This window comes from Lemur catta, chromosome 1 (genome assembly GCF_020740605.2).
Source record: "Lemur catta isolate mLemCat1 chromosome 1, mLemCat1.pri, whole genome shotgun sequence".
Lineage (NCBI taxonomy): Eukaryota > Metazoa > Chordata > Mammalia > Primates > Lemuridae > Lemur > Lemur catta.
The window spans coordinates 97631234-97652613 of record NC_059128.1 but is presented as its reverse complement, the minus strand read 5'-3'; the positions used below and the strand labels follow the sequence as shown (position 1 = coordinate 97652613).

Sequence of the window (21380 nt, the reverse complement as noted above, 5' to 3'; positions counted from 1 at the left end):
GGAGGAACAAGAACAGTAGCAAGAAGTGATATCTATTAGCAAAACTACACAATAAAAACAAAAACAGAAAACTAGTTTGGGGACAAGTGGCCCTACATGTTAATACCAGGAGACACTGCAATAGTAGAACATAGCAAATAAACAATATCCATAATGATGATATAAAGAATTATTTTTATGCAGACACAGGGTCTTACTATGCTGGCCTCCAGTGATCCTCCTGCCCCAGCCCACCAGCTATCTGGGACTACAGGTGTGCCACTGCACCCAGTGCTAAAGAAAATTTTTTAAAAAGCTAAATCCTAATGCATGTAATCTTCTAAAAGGATAGGGAAGTGTTATATTGAAGAAAATCTCTTACCTGTAATTTTTTTAAAAAGTTTTGATTTTATAAGGAATAAGCTTCAGTTATCTGAATAATTTCCTTGTATGCATTCACTGATGTGGCTGATTTAAAGACGCACTGCCATATGAGGTTTAGAGCATCTTCAATGTTAAATGCAACAGAAGCTCCCATTTTGCCCAGCCGCCTTTCTATTAATATAAAGTTCTCCACGAAGCCCCGAGTGATGTCACAGGGGCAGACAAGCCTGCCGAACCCCTGAATTCAGTAAAGACATATGGGGCCACTTCAGGCCCAAGTTTATCTTGGCTTCTCTGCAGAGAGTTTGATTACTTCTAAGATTTATGGTCAAAGCAGAGGGAAAAAAAAGAAATACCTCACAGAGCAGATTTATAGTCTCATCTTGTTTTTTTTAATAACATTAGGGATGACATCCTATGACATAATCTTGGAAGGACTGCAGGGCAACTCAGAAACTCAGTGGGAAGTTTTATATTTTAGGGTTTGGAGCATTTTGTAGTTGCAAGGTCAGGTAGGAAAGGGCCAGGGAAATGAGCCAGAGAGACGGTCAGAGAGTGAGTGTCAGCTGGTTTAATTTTCTGTGTCAACTCCGAAAATTAGATAAACAATGACAAACCAGGCTTTTTAAATGAACTTGTCACTTCTGGTTTTCTTGATACAAGGTAACATTTTTCAAGTCCTGGTAGCCCCAAAGACAGATTTAACCCCTGAGAGGTTTACCCAGGTGTCTAAAAGTCCCCATATCCAAAAACAAAAGGTTTAGTTCAACTCTATACCCCTTAAAAGAAAAACTAATTATTCTTGAAATTTAAATACTCTTTTCATAACAATTAAGGGAACTTTGCTTAGAGCTAGAAGGTCCAGTCTTTCCAGTCTTTTACAAGGGGGGGGGGGGGGTCGGGGTCTCAGTAACTTCCTGGCTTTTTCTTTCCACCATACCAACTCAAGCCTTCAATACAGTTCCTTTCATCTTTACCTCCTTTTGCAAACCTATCCTTCAACCACTGTACTAAGCAATGCTGTCCACATCGAACAGGTTCTGGCTCTCCTCCTACCAATGCAGGTGAGCAGAGACCTGGCCCTGCCCGTGCTCTGCTTAGTACTTTGTTATTATGAAGAGGTGGAAGGTTAGAACTGCCCTGACTTTTGTATGCTATGTGCTATTATAAGTCTACACTGCAGCCATGATATATATACTCCCTGGTGGTGAGGGGAAGAGATCAGTGAATCTTCCTAATAGCTCTCCTTATTGCCTTTGCTATAATGATATTTATTCAAAGATAACCCATTTTGAATATGTTCATTTGGAGACAGAAATACCTATATTTATGGATACCAACATTTGAGTAAGGTTTTTCATTCCACAAAGTGCTTTCAAGCTCATTATCTTATTCAAGTGCACAACAACCCCATGAAGTAGCTGGACAGCATTACTGTTATTTCCTTCGGTTTCTGGACTCAAAAACTGGGTTCAGAGAAGTTAAGTGATTTGGCCAAGGCGGAGTTGGGATTTGCACTGGACATCAGCTCCCAAGCCTGTGCCTTTCGTTATAATATGGAAGTAACAGCAACATAACCTGTGCCAGGTGCTCGTTTGGTGTTTTCATTTACATTAGTTCAAATGATCTCCAAAAGCCCTATCGCAAAGTAAATGTTAACTTCTTTTATAAACAAAGACTCTGCATTCTGAGGCAGTAATGATGCCTGAACCCAGGTTCTTGGCCCTCACAGGTCACTCTTTCCCCACATTTGTAACTGGCCGAAATAATCCCCTGCAGAACAAAGTCACAGATGCCAGGTCTGCCCTAGAGAAAATACGAAATAGGTCACTCAAAGCCCTTCGAGTCCCCAGTCTTTGCCTCCCTCCTCAACTCTGATGCCCCTTTTCCTGTTCAATGCAGAAGGGTCTCCTCTTCCAAAGTGTTCCAAGCTTAGAATCATCTCTCACATCAGCTAACTGTTGACAGTAAACCAATTCATAGAAAAGTATGAATAACTAAGCAGGGCACCAGGGCTACGTGCATTTGAAAAGAGGATGTTCACTCCAGCCTAGCTCCAGCCCAGCTGCAGCTCGGATCTCTGGTAGGTGGACTGTCCGTGGCAGGAGGGGGCTCTCTCTGGGTAGGCAGGTAATAATTTACCTGTGGTTCCCAGGTATCCTGCAGATTTCATTCTCTACAACACAGCTTATTCCCCCTAGCTCTGTGAACTTGTCTTCTGTAAAATAAGAACAGCACCCACCTCACCGGAAGACTGTGGCTGTGAAATTCCTAGTACAGAGGCGACCACAAAGGCAGTTCCATAGTAATGACTATTAATGGCCTAAATTTTGCAGTACTTATACTCCTTTTCATAACGAAGCTTTTATAATACCTAACACATGTTCAGTGCTAAGTGTGGCTGACACTAGAACACAGTTTTTCTGATGTGATCGGCTTTCCTGACAGCTGCACACAGGGTCGGAGGATGAGCAGTAGAGATTTAGGGGCCCTGGTCTCCATGTATTAAGGACCCTCACCACTCAGTGAGTACCCCCTCTCCTGAGCCTCAGGCCTAAAGACCCAACTTGCTCCCCATTTAAAACAAGAATGAGCAGACTTCTGGGTTCAGAATTCCGTGTAACTAAAACACGAAATAGAAAAAAGGAATCCCAACTGTTGCACTCGTGCACAGCCTATAGACAAGAAGGCAGTGCCCTCAGACAGCATTTCAAATACAGTTTATTAGTGTGTGATATGAAAAGGGTATTTTTATTGCATGATATAATGCAATGGGACCTTGGGCGCTCTGTGGAAAGACCTCACACTCAGAAGTGTAATGAACCCGTAGTCCCAAAAACATTATACTGTACATTAACCTATCATTAATGGCACATTAGGGCTAGGGGCATTGCACGCTTGCTGGTCAGGGCTCCATCAGGACAGTGTTGAGAAAACCACACAGTCTTCCCAGGCTTAAAACAAATAGAAAAAATAAATATTCCTGATGTCTGTAGGCAGCTTTAAAGGAAGTTCAATCCAGCTCTGCCTTGCAATTTCCAAGCCTGCTTTTTTAAGAGAGGAGGGAAGATACACAACCAAACAAAGGGAGAAGGAAACGACTCTCTTGTAGGTTACCCCCAGCTATTGGCTATTCAGCCTCAATGCTGGCTTGACAAGGTCATAGGCAGACAGCACCTTTGGTAGCATAAAAGCTGCCCAAAGGACACTCAGGCCTGGACCACAGACAGCAGAGATAGGAAGGGAAATTGGAGATTGTCCACCTCCCTGACTTTCTAGATGGAGAGATCAAGTCTTAGAAAGCTGAAGGAAGAGAAAACACATTCAACAGAAAAACAGGCAAAGGATGTGAAAAAAATGCATAAGGCTAATAAACATTTGGAAAAAGTAATCCTCTCCGGCCGGGCGCGGTGGCTCACGCCTATAATCCTAGCACTCTGGGAGGCCGAGGTGGGTGGATCGCTCGAGGTCAGGAGTTCGAGACCAGCCTGAGCAAGAGTGAGACCCCGTCTCTACAAAAATAGAAAGAAATTATCTGGACAACTAAAAATATATATAGAAAAAATTAGCCGGGCATGGAGGTGCATGCCTGTAGTCCCAGCTACTCGGGAGGCTGAGGCAGGAGGATTGTTTAAGTCCAGGAGTTTGAGGTTGCTGTGAGCTAGGCTGACGCCACGGCACTCACTCTAGCCCAGGCAACAGAGCGAGACTCTGTCTCAAAAAAAAAAAAAAAAAAGTAATCCTCTCCATACTTAATAAAAGAAATGCAAATTAAAACGTCAACTAGATACCATCTTACCATTGATTAGACTGGCAAGATTAAATTCTGATAATTTAGTATCGAAGAGAAGAAGAACTGGCATTCTTACCTCCAGTATACAAAGATGCACATTTAGAAAGAGAGTCACAGTTTCAATAGCAAAAATCTGGAAATGGTCAAAATGTTCTAAGCCAGGGTCTTGCTAAATAAAGATGGCACATTCATAATATGGAATACCAGGCAGCCATTAAAATGAATGAGGTAGACCTTTATATGATATGGGAATATCTCAAAAATATATTAAGTGAAAAAGGTGCAGAATAAAAAGAATTAAAAATTTCAGAAGGACACACAAGCTACTACTAATAGTGCTTATCTCTACACAGTGGAGCTGGAGGACATGGGAGGGAGGTTGGAAGAAAGCTAACTTCTTATTGTGTGTCCTTCTGTACCACTTGAATTTTTAATCATAATTTTAAAACTAGTTTTAGTAGGGCCGGGCGCGGTGGCTCATGCCTGTAATCCTAGCACCCTGGGAGGCCAAGGCGGGAAGATCACTTGAGGTCAGGAGTTCAAGACCAGTGTGAGCAAGAGTGAGACCCTGTCTCTAGAAAAAAATTAAAAAATTAGCTGGGCATGGTGGTGTGCACTTGTAGTCCCAGCTACTCAGGAGGCTGAGGCAGGAGGATCACTTGATCCCAGGAGTATGAAGTTGCAGTGAGCTATGATGACTCCACTGCACTCTAGCCTGGGCAACAGAATGAGATCCTGTCTAAAAAAATAATAATAATAAAATAAAAAATTAAAAAACTAGTTTTAGAAAATAAATGGTCCTGAGGGCAGGAATAAACATTTTTTGGGAAGCTATTATTTTCTAACTACTGTGCTATAGGGCTTATGTGCATCATCCAGTTTGGATTTTCACAAAACAGAATCGTTACGTTGGTCACTATTATCCCCTTTCCATGAAGTGGGAACTAAAGTGTCCAGGGGAGAAATAATTTGCTCAAGGGGACCCTTTTACCCATCGACCTTCAATAATGAAAGAGTCTCCATAAAATAGAGAAGTTTTTCCAAAACTTAACACAGCCTTGGGCCACCTGCCTACTCCAGCAGCCATGGGGGGTGTTGGGGAGAAGGCAAGACAACAGGCTTCTGACTTTGGCCAAATCAAATTTCTGAAAACATTTTATCTCTGCATCATAAAAGAAAAGCGGGCCTAGGGACCCCAGGGCTATATACTCTTTAAGTAAACAATGCTTGGCAACTAGGGCTCGAACACAAAAAGGGAAGCATTTCCCTAATTAAACATGAATCAACTCCAAAGGAAACCCAACGGTAGTTCCAGGAAAGGTAGCTGACTCAGACCAGCAGACTCAAGGTGAGAGCAGGGACTGAGAAGTATCCAGAGTAGTCCCTACACCTAGGCCTGTGCTGGGCCAAGAAAGTTTACTTTCCACCTTCTCATTCCTCCATTCTTCCCAATAAGAGAGTCTTGTTATTTTTGGGTAACAGATTCTACAGCAACATTTTAAAAATGCTAGGTTTTATTTGTCCTAGGGTCTGCCAACACAGGCTGTAATTAAAATGTTGATTAGTAAACAGTTTAAATATATGACAGACAATGCAGTTAAAGCCTACAGTTAGGTCAATATGTGATTTAGATTTGCCATTTAAAAAATCCCATTTAAATTTTGCATACATTAATCACTACCATACTTCAAGGTTCTGATATCCACCTGACTACAATATTAAAATAAAACTTGCTGCCCCAGGGAAATCCTACTTATTCTTAATTGTTTCGAGGCTTTGATGGGCTTTTAATCTAAGATTAATTTATGCAATTTTAAATAACTCTTCTTATGATTAATAAGCTTGAAAATTAAAAGGAGTCTAAAGCAATTATAATGAGCATTTGGTCATAACCTCATTAGAAGAAGGAGTGAAGGATACAGCTCTGGAATTCTTACAAGACTACAATTTAAGGTTACTTTTAGAGAAGTCAAACATAGTTCCTGAAATTGCAAAGGCAGGTTAGCAAAGGTCAGTGTTAAAATGACGGCTAGCTAGATTAGCATACTAATGATTTTCCCTGATAGTGACAGAAAGGACACTGAAAAGAAGATGCAGAAAGAGAGACAAGTGACATGCTGAGAAGCTGCTGAGAAGCTAGAGGCTCTGAACTCGGCTTCCTGTTGGTTTGGCTAGGGACCTCCATGGAATTTCAGAAAGAGCCAGAGGGTTAGGACATTCCTATTCACAAATCAGCTTCAGCAGAGGGTCTGGCCCACTGGAGCAGGCTGAGATCAGCCCTGTGTGTCCCCCTTGCTTGCTCACCTGCCTGTCATGGTGTAGCCTCGCCTAGCCACCTCCCAGCTTAAGAACCAACAACAGCTTCCAGCTGCCTCACTTCTCTTTGCTGTGTGAAACCCTTCCTTCCAGATTGCATTGGCCCTGCCCAACCAACTCTACCCCCATCCTTTCCAAGGGCCTTCTTTGCTTTGGTCAGGGTGAGTTCCTTACTGTCTCTGTTCCCTCTAGTCTTGGCCTATGCCATTTTCTCTTCCTGAAACACCTTCCCTCTTAACAGCAGTGATGATGATGATGATGATGATGATGATAATGGTTACTATTTATTGAGCACTTAATTTATGCCAGACACTATGCTAAGCATGTAACATACTTTCATCTCACTTAAATTTCATGCTTTGTGAGAATCCATTTTCCTGTACTCAGGCCTGAACTGAGCTGTCTCCCTGACTGCCACTGCCCCTCGGCCGCCCTTTCCTGAGTTCCCGTACCACCCAAGCTAGCAGCACACAGCTCGTTCTGCCTTCTCCAGATGTTGCTGATGTGCATGTCTAGTCTGCTCTCAAGGACACGGATGTTTCCTGTATTCTTTCTGAATCCATCGCAGCACCTCAAGGATCCGGACAACAAATACTTGACTGTATCACAATAATTCCTCCAATGACATGCTCATTATATTTTACTGATAACAGAGGGCAGACACAAAAAGTTAAGGCTTCCAATGAGTGGCGAGGAATGACCCATAGAGACCCACCCCTGAGAAAATAAACTACCAATTCAGTGGGCACTAACTGCAAACATGCAGCACGTGTATACTTTGTTCTATATGTCACATTAGGTTCCACTAAACACATCTGTCTTCCAAGAAGTGACTGGCTGGAGATACCCCAGAAGATTAGACAGATGAGAAAATCATGACCCCCAAAAGCTGAATGATTTAGTGCCCTACATATGTCTAGCACTTTATAGTTTACCAACACATTTTCATAAACTCCATCTTATGTAAGTTTTAAAAACTACTAAAAAGCCCCTTGTGAAATTGGTATCATTACCCCATTTTACAGATGAAGCAGCCCAGGCTCAGATGAGCTAAGTAAATAGCTGTTGCTTACTTCATTTCCTAGAGGTAGTGCCTATACTTGAAACCATATTTTCTGACACCCGAATCAATCCCCTTCCGGTCTCCCATGTTGCTTCTTGGCTCATGTTCACACGACAGACTGATTTCCAAGTTTCTAAAGCCCATCCTCAGCCTCCCTTTTACAGAAGGCAGAGTATGTCCTGCCAGTTGTTAGGTCACAAACCTTTCCACCTTTCCAGTTCTACCATGATGGTTACAGAAATGAGTGAGATAATGGCTCCAAGCCTGGGCTCCTGCTGCTCCCACTCCTTGAGTGCCTGTGCTGGTGTGGATATCTTTGGGCTGTCTTCCCCTCCCTGCCCTCCGTCTCCCTTCCTGGTGGACCTTGATGTCTACTGGGCTTATTGTTCTCTGTCACCCAACTACTTTGTTCACATGTCTCTTATGGCACTCACCATAATTTGACTTTTATTTCGCTGAGTTTTTTGATAATTTATTCAACAGAGATCACTGAACAGCTATGCAGTGCCTTGTATCATGCGAGCTGCAGGGGATGCAATGGTTACATAAAAGCCATACTTCCTCACTACACTGTCAGCTCCCAGAGGGCGGGCTTAGTGTCTGATCTCTGTATTCCTTACAGCTGTGCTGCTCAAGCAGTTGGCCTGTGAACTGCTGGCTACTGGTTTGCAACCAGATAAGCAGCCACGCAACCACGTAGACCAACAGACAGCTTCCTTCACTGAGAAAGTTTTGTTACAAAATGTCAGCTGAATTAAACAGAATGCTTTGAGACATGCTTGGTTCATACTCTGGCACACACTCCTTATCTTACCATGTTCAAGAAGCAGTTCAGATACTACCACTGGTCCACAGCCCATACTTTGAGTATCACTAAACTATAGCACCTCTGCACAGAGAATGGGCTCAGTAAAGTTTGCTGAATTAAAAGAAATTTCTCCCAAACCCAAGGAACAACATCTCTTGGATGCCACTCATTTCTATAACCGTGATGATGGAACTGGAAACGTGGAAAGGTGTGTGGCCAGACAACTGGAAGGACATAACTCTGCTCTCGGTTTTTGCTGCACGTTGCCAAAACCAAAAAAACAATAATAACTTACACATTCTCACAGCTTCCCCTCCGATAACCGACTAACAGACCAGGTGCAGAGTGCTGGTAATTACTTATTCTCTTCCTATTGTGTTTTGTTTGTACCGAGGTTCAGGCTTCCACCAGGCTGCTGCCGCTTAGGGACGGCTGGCGAGTGTGTGCAGCCATCTGCTCTCTGCCTCACCCGGGGCCCTGTGGATGCGAGAGGAGGCACCAAGGTGGAAGGGACCTTAAGGATTGAGTTGAGCACAGCATCCTAGAGGGGCAATGGCTTCACAAGCACACTGCCAGAATCCTACAAGTTTCTTTGCAGGGTACTATACTTGTATTTAGTTTTATTTTTCTGACTGCAAGAAATAGCTGGACTTAGCTGAAATTCTTGAAGCCACAGTAACAGTCCTCTGCCTATTATGTACCAATGAATATAGCTTTGATGTAGTGCAGTAGAAAAGTGTCCTGTTGTTCCTGGCTGTGTGACTCTAGGCAAGTAAGTTAACCTCTCTGAGCCCCAGTTTATGCATCAATAAAATGGGAACAAGAATAATCCTTACAGTGTTCATGTGAAGGTCAAATGAGACAACTTATATGAAAGAACTCTCTAATTCAAGGGTTTAAAATGTTATCCATATAGAATCATTTCTACATAAGAGATCTATTTCTTTTTAAGGTTAAAGAACAGAATCCTTTCTGAATTCATCTTTAGTCCCAAATTACATACATTTTTTACTCCAATGTCTTTCAAGTTAGTTCAGAGAAAATAAATTACAGTATAAATTTTGGATAACGTGGATATTAGAGGGTCTGGTTTTTTCCTTATGACACAAGCTTCATTCTGTCTTTCTGTGCAGAAAAGTAATATACTCACATAAATACTCAAATGTCCCACAAGGTCCAGCTTACCTGTCACCCCATTCCCAAATCCTCCCCAGACACCCCTAGCTGGAAAAAATCTTTCTTTCCCCAGAACTCATTTTACCTTTAAATTCACATCATTTTAATTCAATGATCATTTATTTGAGCATTCTACTCAGGCTAGATGCTAAGGATACAAAGATAACTAAAATATGATCTTGTACTCTAGGATTCCTGGTCTCACTTATGGACTATACCTCTTATGTAAACAAGTTACTGCCAGAAAGTGTGAGCAGCACACTAAGAGAGGTACTTGCAAGGAGGAAGGATGACATGCAAGAGAAGTCCTCCACCCAACTGAAGCAGGCTTAGGAAAGCTTCACAGAGCCTGTGCCAGTTGGGTCTTGGAGGCTGAGTAGGAGTTCACCGCGTGGAGGTGAGGAAATAGCACGAGCTATGAGAAACTGTGTGAGAATGCCTCACGCATTTGGGGACTGCCAGAATCCTGGCGTGTAAAGGAGTGGCCTGAGGTGAAGGGGCAGGCGAAGGTGGGAGGGGTAGGTGAGCTTGGACGTTTCTATCCTTGTCTTCCCTGCTAGACTGTAAGCTGGCTGGGGTCCGGACTCAGGGCTGACACGCCACTTCCTCAGCATCAGGCAGGATGCTCTCACAGAGCAGATGCTCAAGAAATAAAAACGGCAAGTGCATACTGAAATGCACCTTTGTGATGCCCCAATCGTGTTCTCTCCCTATCTCACAACGGGAGAAAAGGCTTCTGAAATACAAATCTGTACCAGACGTGCAGTGGCTTATAACTCAGCCAGCCCCTACCAGGCATCCTCCAGCCTTCCTTTGGTACTTAACCCACTTTCCAGACGATGCGGCACCGCCGTCTGCACAGGAGAGCTGGAAAGGGGGCCGTTTCAGAAGGAAAGAAGGAGTATGTGCCCCCGCAGCTCTGCTGACCTCCCTTGACGGGGGGGAGGAAAGCTTGCTTTGAAGAAAGAACTTTCCAGCACAGAGCTGGTGCCACAGGCCCTGCCCAAACCAGCATTCCAGGGTTGCTGATTTGCCTTCCTGAGAGCTAGAGTGAGAGAATTCCAGAGGCAAGGCTGTGGCTTAAAAAAAAAAAAAAAATCATGTTTAATTTAAAAATTAGAAACTGGAGCAGGCTGTGAGCACAGGGGTTGATTGAAACAAAATTTAAATTCCTGTCAAGCCCATTTAAACACGGGGGCCCTTCATAGACAATTAGCTGCTCCCTGTGAATGCTGAATAAACTCAGGCCTGGTCACTGCGAGAAGAGAGGCGCCTACTGTGAGGCGCTGAAAAAAAAATTAACTAAAATCAGGCTGTATGAAATATTTAGCCTTCCAGTATATCACAGGGGCTTGAAAGTGTAAACAAGACAAAAATCGATTCCTTGGTGCCCTCAAATCAATCCCCCAAAATGGTTAGGGCATCTGTTTCTGCTAAATTTTGTTTACATCGGCAGATTTGCCTTAATTGCAGTTGTTTATCTCTCATTGTCCCTGGGGCCCTAATCTCCCGATTACTAATACTTAACACTCATTTCACATCTAAAGCTACTTCTAATCCTCAACAGGTTTTGGGGGCTCTTAAAATTATTGAAACCGCAGAGGCGGGAGACACAGCCTCTTTGTGAAAGGAACATTTTCTTATCTACTACCAGCTGGGCCCAATCATCACCAGGGATGGCTACAACAAAGGTGCTAAAAGGCTCTTCCACAATGACTGCTGCTCCACTGGGGATTCAGAGGATAAAAAGGAGCTTTGATGGAAAAATCTGAACAAGAGGCTAAAGCAGTCCAGCCAAATAAAGTTACTGTCATAATCAAATGCTGTCAATCACCATGAAAATCCAATTAAAAATGTTTCAGCACAGCCCTCTTAAGTGGAAAAATGTACCCTATTTATACAAATTTTTGTCAACTCCACACCAATCCCACAATTAGAAAGTCCTGCTATTAATTGAATCCCCCCTCCCCCCAACTTTAAAAAGAGATGCAGGCCATTCAGAAGCCTTCCGAGGGAGCTAAGACACACAGAGGCTATTGGTATACAATTAAGAGTTAATCGGGTTACATTTGAAAATTCCATTTTTATTTGTGTCAAGGGAACCTTTGCACAAATAAACGAATGGTACCTATTCTCCTACTTCAGAATCAGTGACCATTTATATTAAGAGAACACAGAAACGGTAAACCAGGATACTGGAAAGAAACTAGTCCATGCTCTGGCAAATGTCTCTCGGTAGACCAAGGCCTAATGTTTAATTCTAATCTTGAAAATTAAATAGAGGACAGAAGGCCCAAATGTCTCCAATGCCTTTCTGCAGTCTCTAAATGGCCAAGTGAACCTCAAATTATCTGAAGGCAGATTTGGTCCCTCAAATAACTGTGTACCTGAAAACTGTGTACCTGAAACCACAAGCCTCATGATCCCCAAAGGTATCTCTTAAACTGCTACAAATTAAAAAGCAAACAACCCATTAAAACAAATCCAGCTGGTTACAATTGTAAATAGGAGGCTTCTAATATTCTTTGCAGCCCTTAAAATTCCTGGATAGACTCATTAATAATTGATAAGAATTGCATCTATTTATTGGTGTGTACTCACAGGAAAACAACTTTGCTATCTTCAACAGCAATTCCCAAATCCCAGGGACTAGCTTTAGGATCCTTTTACATTTCCCCCACAAATGGCTAAATGTCTCTGGTCTTTCTCGAATGACTCCACTATTCCCAAGAGCTGAGGAGTGGGTGGTATGCATCTGATATGCTGATAGATAAAAACCTGGGGGTCCCCTGCCATCAATCTAACCAGGCAAAGATGGAGCTGGCCAGGTGGTGTCCTCTAGGTCTTTGCTGTCTAATGACCTCTTGATGTAGAATTAACTGTTAGAGGTGAATTCTCAAGTGGTCAGAATGCACGTGGAAGCTCACAGGTGCTGCTGATCAACTCCTGCTCAGCACTTCCTGGCTCTGCCCACACATCCAGGGTGGGATGGCTGAACCCTGGTGCCTGTTCTGATGGGTTATGCCCATGCTGTACTGGTTGTTAAATGCTTTGAAGATTACCCCTGCAAACATTGTAACATCCTAGAAATGTCATTATTTTAGCACCAAATTATCTTACCCAGTTGACCTCTCCTAGCAGGCGGTCAAACAAAAACATTTTATCAGACCATGTATTCTAGTATGGTCTTACCCTAATTTATACTATATATCATAATGTCCAGGGATTGCTTTTCCTTGGGTCAGTTTCTTCAGCTTTACTTTATGAGTTCCCGGAGAACAAGAGACATGTCTTATTTGTCTTTATCTGTTCAGTGTCTAGTATGGTTTTACTGAATTGGATCCTAGAGAACAGCACACACAACCAATAGTGTTTTGCCTGAATGATAGCAGAATAGGACCACACCTGGCACTGAATTATAAAATCATGATCCTCCTTCAAGGGACTTACAATCTAGTTGGAAAAAAACGGATTAAATCATGAGTTTCACCTCTGGCTACTCCTTGTAATCACCTAGAGAGCTTTAAAAAATAAAAAAAAGTACCTGCTCCCTCACCCAAATGCCAGAGATTCTTTGATCTGGGTTGAGATCCAGGCATTTTTTTCTACCTTTTTTTAAACCTCCCAGATAATTCTGATGATCTGCCAGGGTTAAGAACCACTGTACTACATGGAACAACTCGTGGCTTTAAGATGAAAGTATAATTAGGTACTGCTCCAAGTTAGACACAATATATTCTAGAAGGCTTCAGAGAAGAGAGCAGGAACTGTGAAGGGAAGAGTAGGGAAAAGCCACAGGGAAGCGGATGAAGAGGTTTTCAAGGAGAAGGGGGGCCTTCTAGGCAGAGGACACCGCCCACAGAGCAGAAACCTCCAATGAGCTGAGCAGTGTCAGATGAGGAACTGATGTGTAACATTACATACCAAAGACCTACCTTAGCCCCTGTGAATCTGGCGTGACACTGAAGAGCAGCCTGACTGACCCACTTTACCGCAGCCAACATTACCAAACTCTTCTGCAATCAATGAATGCTACACAGTCTCAATGTGCCTTGAAACGAGATGCTGGGAAGATGACAGTCAGCCCAATAAAACACGAAAGCAGCACTGCAGGCATGAGTTCAAACAACCGCAATATTAAACAGACAAATCATCACCATATTAAGAGATCTGACTTGACTGATGGAGGAAAAAGTTATTCTTTACTGGGAAATTAAAATTGTCAGATCACCATGATCAAGGAATGACAGATTTTATCTATCTGTATGTCTACTGCTATATGCACATACATAAAGATATATGTATACACACACATGTATTTATCTGCTAAAGTCTCATGAAAAGATTAAGCAGTCACATCTATGGAAAAACAAAGCCTGTTTTCTGGGGTTATAATCTCTCTGTTCTTGCTGAAGTGCTAATGTGTCATCAAAAATTCAAATTAAAGCTGTCTGATTTAGCGCGATCTCAAGCATCCAGTGATTCTGCTGTTTTAATTATGTGCAATTAAAAAGCTAAAATCAACTTCTTTACTAGTGGATTCCTATTTATAAGCAGACTCAAACAGATGATTTTAATGGCCTTCAGAACTTGAAAAAAAAATCATTACATGGTTGTCAACTGGACCCTCCAAGGGGCCCCCATGCTCCTGTGATGACTTCTGTGCACGAAAGAAGTATTTAGTTGAAGTTACAACCCCAGTCAGGATTTCTTCCTGCAAATGCTGGGTGGGGTAGCTAATGTGCTACCTCCAAATGAATAAGCAAGAGGAAAACAGTGTCTACAAGAATGGCAAGCCAGACACATTATGAGTCTGGCCTTAAAGGTTTATTTTATTAATAAAACATGCTGTATATAACAGAGGGAATACCTAAAGTTCACAACTGCTTATCAACCATCATTAGTATTTTAAAAAGTTTAGATATTTGCAAGCACAGTGATCCACGAGCACAATCCAAGGGGGCTATGGAAATGTGCCTTTCTTCAAATTTGTGCTTAGGGCACATGTAAGCTCTGAATCAAAATAAACTGAAACTCATCTCTGGTCTGTTTAGAATGATGTTGAACTTTATCTGAGCCCTGTGTTCCCAGAAGGCAGTAGCAGGTGAGAAGTACCCCCACCCTTTTGTTAACCACCAAGGAGCACCCACTCTCACAGAGGTAAGGTCCTTTCCCATCTTTCCATAAGACACCCTGATGACTCCTTGTTCACCTGCCTCCACCAAACCTTGGCCTCTTCCCTTTTCTTTGAGCTGTTCTTCATTAATAAACATTCTCCCTATTGCAATAGCCTGAATAAAATCATCTTCTTAATTGTCCAGTGCATTTTGTCTTTCATAGTGATCAGAAGGTTTGGGTCTAATAATGGCAAACAAAGCCATTTGGTGTAAACTCCAAAGTCACACTGGAATTTGAGTGCTAGAGAGACAAAAATCTAACATGGTGGTCACTCCGAATTTTACAGGGACCATGCAGATGCGCAGTTTATCATGCACCTTGATTAACTGAGAGAACTACCAACCAACCAATCTGAAAATGTAATTACAATCAGGTTTTGAAAAGCAGAAAAGCTACCAGTGACAACTTAATTTAGAGGAGTTAAACAAGTTAACATCTCTTAGCAAGTAATTAAATGTTTAAACAGATTTTTCTAGAGCAGTTTGGTGTTTATTAGCCCCCAAACATTACCACCTCTTATACATAAAGCCTTCACTGAGAAATGAGATGCCTTCAAGTTTGCAGCTGCCAGGATTTGACGAAGAAAAAAAATCCAAGAGTATTATTCTGATTATAACTGACACCATACGACCCACACCTGCTTCTTGTATTTCCAGTACCACTATTTACTTGTTTTCTAAGCAAAATGTCAAATTTCAGTTGCAAACTGCACACTGTGTTTCTTTTTGGATGCCTGGATTGAAAACCAAATTCAAGGAAATGCTAAATGAGGACGCCCTACTCTGGAATGTACAAGGAAATGCACAAAATAACAGGCATTATTAGAACCTAAGGAGAAAACCCATGTTTTTAAACAATTACTAAAGCAGTATAGTAATAGCATAAAGACAATTTCTGCGCCAGCTTGTTTCTCTGAAATTCTCTCTGCCACTGAACAGCTAGAACAGATAATAACTATTAGTAAATCAAACTCCTCTGCAATATCCAGCTGTGCCTCACGCATTTACATACAGATAGAATGGGTATATGTTTTTAATATGTATGTGATACGTACTTTTACCACAGCCGAAGTGCATGCTACAAAGGAGGAGGAGAATGGGAATCGGATCAGCATGAGATAATAAAGTGGCCTAGATAAAGTATTAGCCAGCAATTGATCTCAAACCGGGATGCGGCTTCTTCTGACCTGATTACTTACTATGCATAGATTCCATTAAATAGAGCTTAGACATGGAAAGCTTCTGGAAATACTCTAAATGCATAGAAGGATCTACGGCACTCTGAGCCCAAATTGTAACTGTGAGGGTGCCCACAGTCCACACCCCTCCCTGTGAGTCAAGGCTTACATTCAGGATGGGCTGGGAGGTTAAAGGGCTGCCTGACAGCTGGTGGGAAGCCCTGCAGAGTCCCACAGGGAGGGCCTTTCCCTGCCAAGCAAGCACTCCCCCAACTCCGCTCGCCCCCAACCTTCCCTCCTGGGCTGCTGGTATGGTCCTGACCACACAGCTCTAAGGAACAGAATGGGAAGGTAGTGAGGGAGCTTCGTAATCATTTAGGGTCATGGTCCCCTTTGAAAAACTGGTGACAGCCATGAATTCCTCTTTTCAGGAAAAAATGCAAATCTCCACATGCATACACGATTCTGGATGTAATTTCAGAGCTCTAACTGACTTCCTGAAGTCACAGACCCTTGGTCAAGAGCTGATGATCTAGCCCACCCCTCGGTTTTGCAGATGAAGATACTGAAGTGGAGCGGGAATAGAGACTCTGAGGTTGCACACGGGAAGGGACTCGGTAGAGGCTCTCCCTGCTAAGTCACAGCCAGACCTAGGCTCCAAAGAATCCTGAAGGAAGGTTAATTCCTCAGAAGGAATTCTTTGTGGTCTACAGGAACAAATGGTCTATACAGTAATGTTTCTCATCATATCCCTGTTATTTAAAAATATTTAAATATACAAACTGAACAGAAAAACCAGACTTGAACCCCTATCTCAATGGTCCCATCTTAGGTTGTCTCTCTGTCGCTGAGTTTAAGGGTCTGATTTTTATTTTTCTGCTTCCCTCAATTTGATTACTGACATTTTGGAGAAATTTCTCTACCATCTTTGCATTACCTTCCTCTCCCCTCTTGCTGCAGTCCTGCCAATCCTTTGTGACTGGCACAAGCTGGCTTTTTCCCACATCAGCCATGGCATCCTTGCATGGCTGTGTGAAGCATGATGACCGTTCTGTCTGCCACCTCCTCAGAGACTCCACTGTCTGAAAAGTTTTTCCTAAGTTTGTTGGTCCTAGGTCCCAAAGCTGGGGGGGCAGCACTGCCATAGGTCGCTCCTATTATTTGCATCAGCCTGATTTAAAAGCGGTTCTTTAATAATGGAATCATTGGCTGGGTGTGGTGGCTCATGCCTATAATCCCAGCACTCTGGGAGGCCGAGGCAGGAGGATCACATGAGCCCAGGAGTTTAAGGTTATAGTGAGCTATGACAGCATCACTGTACTTCAGCCTAGGGGACAGAGTGAGACTCTCTTAAAAAAACAAACCAGAATCAATCATTATCACAGGAACAGGTAAAGGAGTTTCTATCTTTCTGATTGTGTCAGCATGCAGAATGTTCTTGGCTGTTTGCATGGCTAGTTTATTTTTGTTGGGTTTAAAGCTGACTCCTGATTTATGTAATAGGCTCTTAAAGAATTGAAGAAGGGTCACATCTTCCCCAAGGCTGAGGGACTTCCCTATACTTGAATGGAATCCACTAGAGAATATTCACTCAAGAAAAAAGACCTATGTTTGTGGATGTGCCGCTTTTACGTAGAGTCAAAGTTTTTAGACCTGGACACTAGGATTCCTTCTATAGAAGCCGGTTAAGAGACTGCCCAGCTGGTGGTGAATACGTTGTCTTAATTTGAACTCTACCAAGTCAATGTCCAAGGGATCTCCACAGAACTCTGCAGCTCTTTTTATAATAGTTACTTCATTCCAGTTATTTGTATGTTTGCCATACACCCTGCAAGACTATATACATGTGGCTTACTCTTCTTTATGTCTTCTACTGAGTCTAGCATGGGACTTTGCATGTAGTGGTCTATAACTATCTGCTGAATTCAATTGTTTACTTGGTTCTGAGATCTCTTAAGGTGATGTAGATGCTGACGATAAACTTTTGAGTGAATTTTCTATGTAGCATAATGGCTACATGCCAGAAAACTGGAGCAGCTCAAATGGACCCTGGCTTCTCCAAAATGTGAGCATTAAAGGAATTTCTTGGTCCAACTTTAAAATACTTCTGCTTAGGATACAAAAACTGACAACCATCTTAAGAACAGCCACAAAGTAGAGGGAATAAAATAGCTAAATCACTAAATGAGTTCCAACACTGGGATTTTAATGGTCTCAAGAGTCTAACCTTGAGTTTTAGATTTTGTCTTTAAGACTGACATGGTCAAAAACTGCCAGTGATGATTTTAAGGTTTGATATTGGGTTTTCTGGTATATACAGTGACCTTATGGAATAAAAAGACAAAAACCACTTGAGTGCCCACAGTATGCATGGCCAAGGCCCAGGAGTAAGGGTGATCTGGCCCACTTATCCCCCATTCTGATTTACTTAGGCTGGGACTTGCTGTGTTCACTGGTGAAGGTCACACACAGAGTTCATGGAAGATTTCCCAAATGGTGAATCTATAACTTTCAGTATTTCCACCTGACTCCACTTCTGATTTTCTTCCTTTGATTTAGAAAATGTGGGCCCACAGGGAAACCTTGACAATCCTGCAGGCCTCACATCTGATGCGGCCCAAGCTATGCAGCCCACGTTGGTACCCTGCTGGCTGGAGTCACTGCGCTTGGGAGATAAACTGCTCTTTTCATGAAAGGCATAGGCCCCCACCCACAGTGACAAATGGGCTCTACAGTTCATGCATTCCAGAGGAGGCTCTCGCCTTCCAGATGGGAGCACCATCAAATAGGTTGTAGGCGGAGAGGGAAAAGGAAAAATTAAAGCCATTAATATGCTAGAAGAAATAAAGAGAATGGTTCCTTAAGATTGGGTCCCTAGGATGTCACTCAGGTTCCTTAAGACAAGGGAAAACCCACTTGCTTTCCCATTCCCTATTGGGCCCAACCTTTTGGCCAAAGGCAGGCAGGGCTCAATCCCCTGACCACAGCAGCTTCACACACATTCTATTGTTTCCTGCCTCCTCACTGAGCCCTTACCAAATCAGTGGTGCCTCACTAGTGCTATACCTCTGGGAATAAACTCATTTAAAATCAAACAGTGAGCAGTACTAGAAATAATGTTAAATTAAGTATAGGATGGTGCTTCCTGTGACTACATTTTTCATTGTATTTTATTGATTTATTGATATTTATTAATTAAAAACGTGGGACAGCACACGCCAGGGTGTAGAGTTGTGAAGAGATATATCTAAATACATATCCCTTTCTCTCTCTCTCTCTCTCTCACACACACACACACACACACACACACACACACACACACACACACACAGACATTCACATCTACTTGCTTCTAAAGCATTGCAAGTACTCACCCTTTAGCCTTGTCTTTATGACTTGCCACCCTGGAGTGGTATTCCTTACCAACACACACATCCATATACATTTATGGGTGTATGTACAATCTGCAGATGTTTTATTTATAAGTGGCCAACTCATTGCAGCATTGAAACATGCATTTACAAACAAATATCTGTTTTATGAAACCCTATTCCTTTGTTTTAATAGCTGAGCTATCCAGCCATAGCATAATAATGCACAAGGTAAATGGGTCTCCATCTCTAGAACCTGTTCCAAGTTTTCTCAAATGTGACTAACTGCAAGAATTTCCCAACCATCAAAGAGACCAAAAAAAAAAAAAAAAAAAAGACCAGTTTATTCTAGACATGAAACCTGTACAGTTATAAATTGCAGAGGTTTTAGGGGAGAACTTTAACTTGAAACTATCCAGAAAACTGATTTTGCTCCAGGGGAACACGAGGGAGAAAAGTATCTTCCTGAAAAGCATTCACGAGGCAAAAAGGAAACATACTGTTATTTTATATTTGGGCATGAAATCTGTATTATGTAGAAGTTTGGGTGCTTAAACTGCTTAATAGGTTGGAATACAATGGATGAAAACCTCTGAACTGATACCTGTAAAATGTGTGTTATTTAAAGAGGTGAAAGAAAATTGGTAGGAATTTGTCTTGACTGCAGTAATCTAAAGACAGGGAATGGTATGCAAAACATTAGAAAGAGTAGACTATAATTATTACTTACTAATGCTCCATCCTAACATTATTCTAACAGCTTGTGCATTGTCAAATCAACAATCTGCACTAAATAAATGACCATTTGGGAATTGTTAGGGAGCATCTCTGTTCCTCTCTCTGCTTGACTAAAAACTGTCATTTGCAATCAAAGAAAGCTGCCTTGGAGCTGAGAACACAGCACTAGCAGCCTTGTAGTTGTCTCTTTCTGAGGAGAGACCAAAGATTCACATTAACTTGATCTTTTGCAGCCAGTTTAATTTCATTCTGTGTGAATCTAAGAGGAGTCCATGCCACATTCAGAAATTTCCTATAGGATTGCACTAAAAACTGAATGCGCTGTCTTTTCTGTTACGAATCCTCTGAATTCTGAAAGGCTGTAAGAGCAAATAAGGAGAAAGAGTAACCTGCGTTAAGTTTGTAACCCTTGAGTGAGGCAGATGAAACGAGTTCTGCACTAAATTTCAAAAAAGTGGTGGGTTTTTAAGAAGTGAAAACTACCATCTGAGGGTATGACCTTCAAAAACACCTACCCAAATAAAATAAGTAATGTTCCCTTTCCAGTGCCTGTGGCTGTTTTAAATTCCATTCCCATCTTTTTAAAAACATGTTAAACATAAATATATAACTGATGGTAACTAAAAAAATTTACTTACCATCAATTCCTCAGGTGCTGGCCTTTCTTTTGGCTGTTTTCGCATGCTGTGGTAGGGAAAAAAAAAAACCTCATATTATCTATATCACTTGTAGATTTGTGCTATAATTCCCACTGTTGACTATTTCTCCTGGAATTTGAATGTTTTCAAAATTCATCATATTCAATTCTTGGCCAAAGTATTAGCATATATTCCCTTTCTTTTATTTTGGCCTACTTAATCAGATTTCTGGGGACCTTATGAATCAGAAATACAAAGTTTTTTTAAAAATTACTTTTTAAAAACTTTTTTACTTTTGTAATACAGATGAAGAATGAATTTAAATTTATTCTAATTTTGCTTTTGAAATTAATGTGAAAAAAAGCAGCAATATTCTCTTTCTGACTCTTACCAATTTATTTCAAACTTAAATTTAGGGAATAATATACTTCTTTTTCAAGTAATTGGGATAAGATAGTAAGAAAAGAAACATGACTGTCAAGTGAAATGAGAAGACATCTCATTCCTTCACTGTTACTCTGAATGACAAGTAGTATGTAAAAGAGGTCAGGAATCTAGATAACGCTACAAAATAACAAATGAATTATAGCACATTATCTCAACTTGCATTTATTTTGGCTACAATGCAAGTTGATAATTCATTAAACAGCTATAGGATAGCTAAGTTTGTTTAAGCTGCTTAAAGAATCACATTCCTCATGCTAAGTATTTCTTATCTTCCATGCAATAGGTATAATTAGTAGCTGTAGCGTGTACTTA

The 21380-nt window shown here is 41.7% G+C and overlaps 1 protein-coding gene across 3 annotated transcripts in view; it reads right to left on the bottom strand.

The window, feature by feature from the left end:
• The window catches only part of MAP2K5 (mitogen-activated protein kinase kinase 5), a 243271-nt gene that overhangs the window by 15721 nt on the left and 206170 nt on the right, over nucleotides 1–21380 (bottom strand). For all 3 annotated transcript variants that reach the window (XM_045541664.1, XM_045541653.1, XM_045541644.1), the window contains one exon: nucleotides 20622–20667. In XM_045541664.1, coding sequence (XP_045397620.1) covers nucleotides 20632–20667 — 36 coding nt within the window. In that variant the 3' untranslated portion in view covers nucleotides 20622–20631. The remainder of the gene's footprint in view (nucleotides 1–20621; nucleotides 20668–21380) is intronic.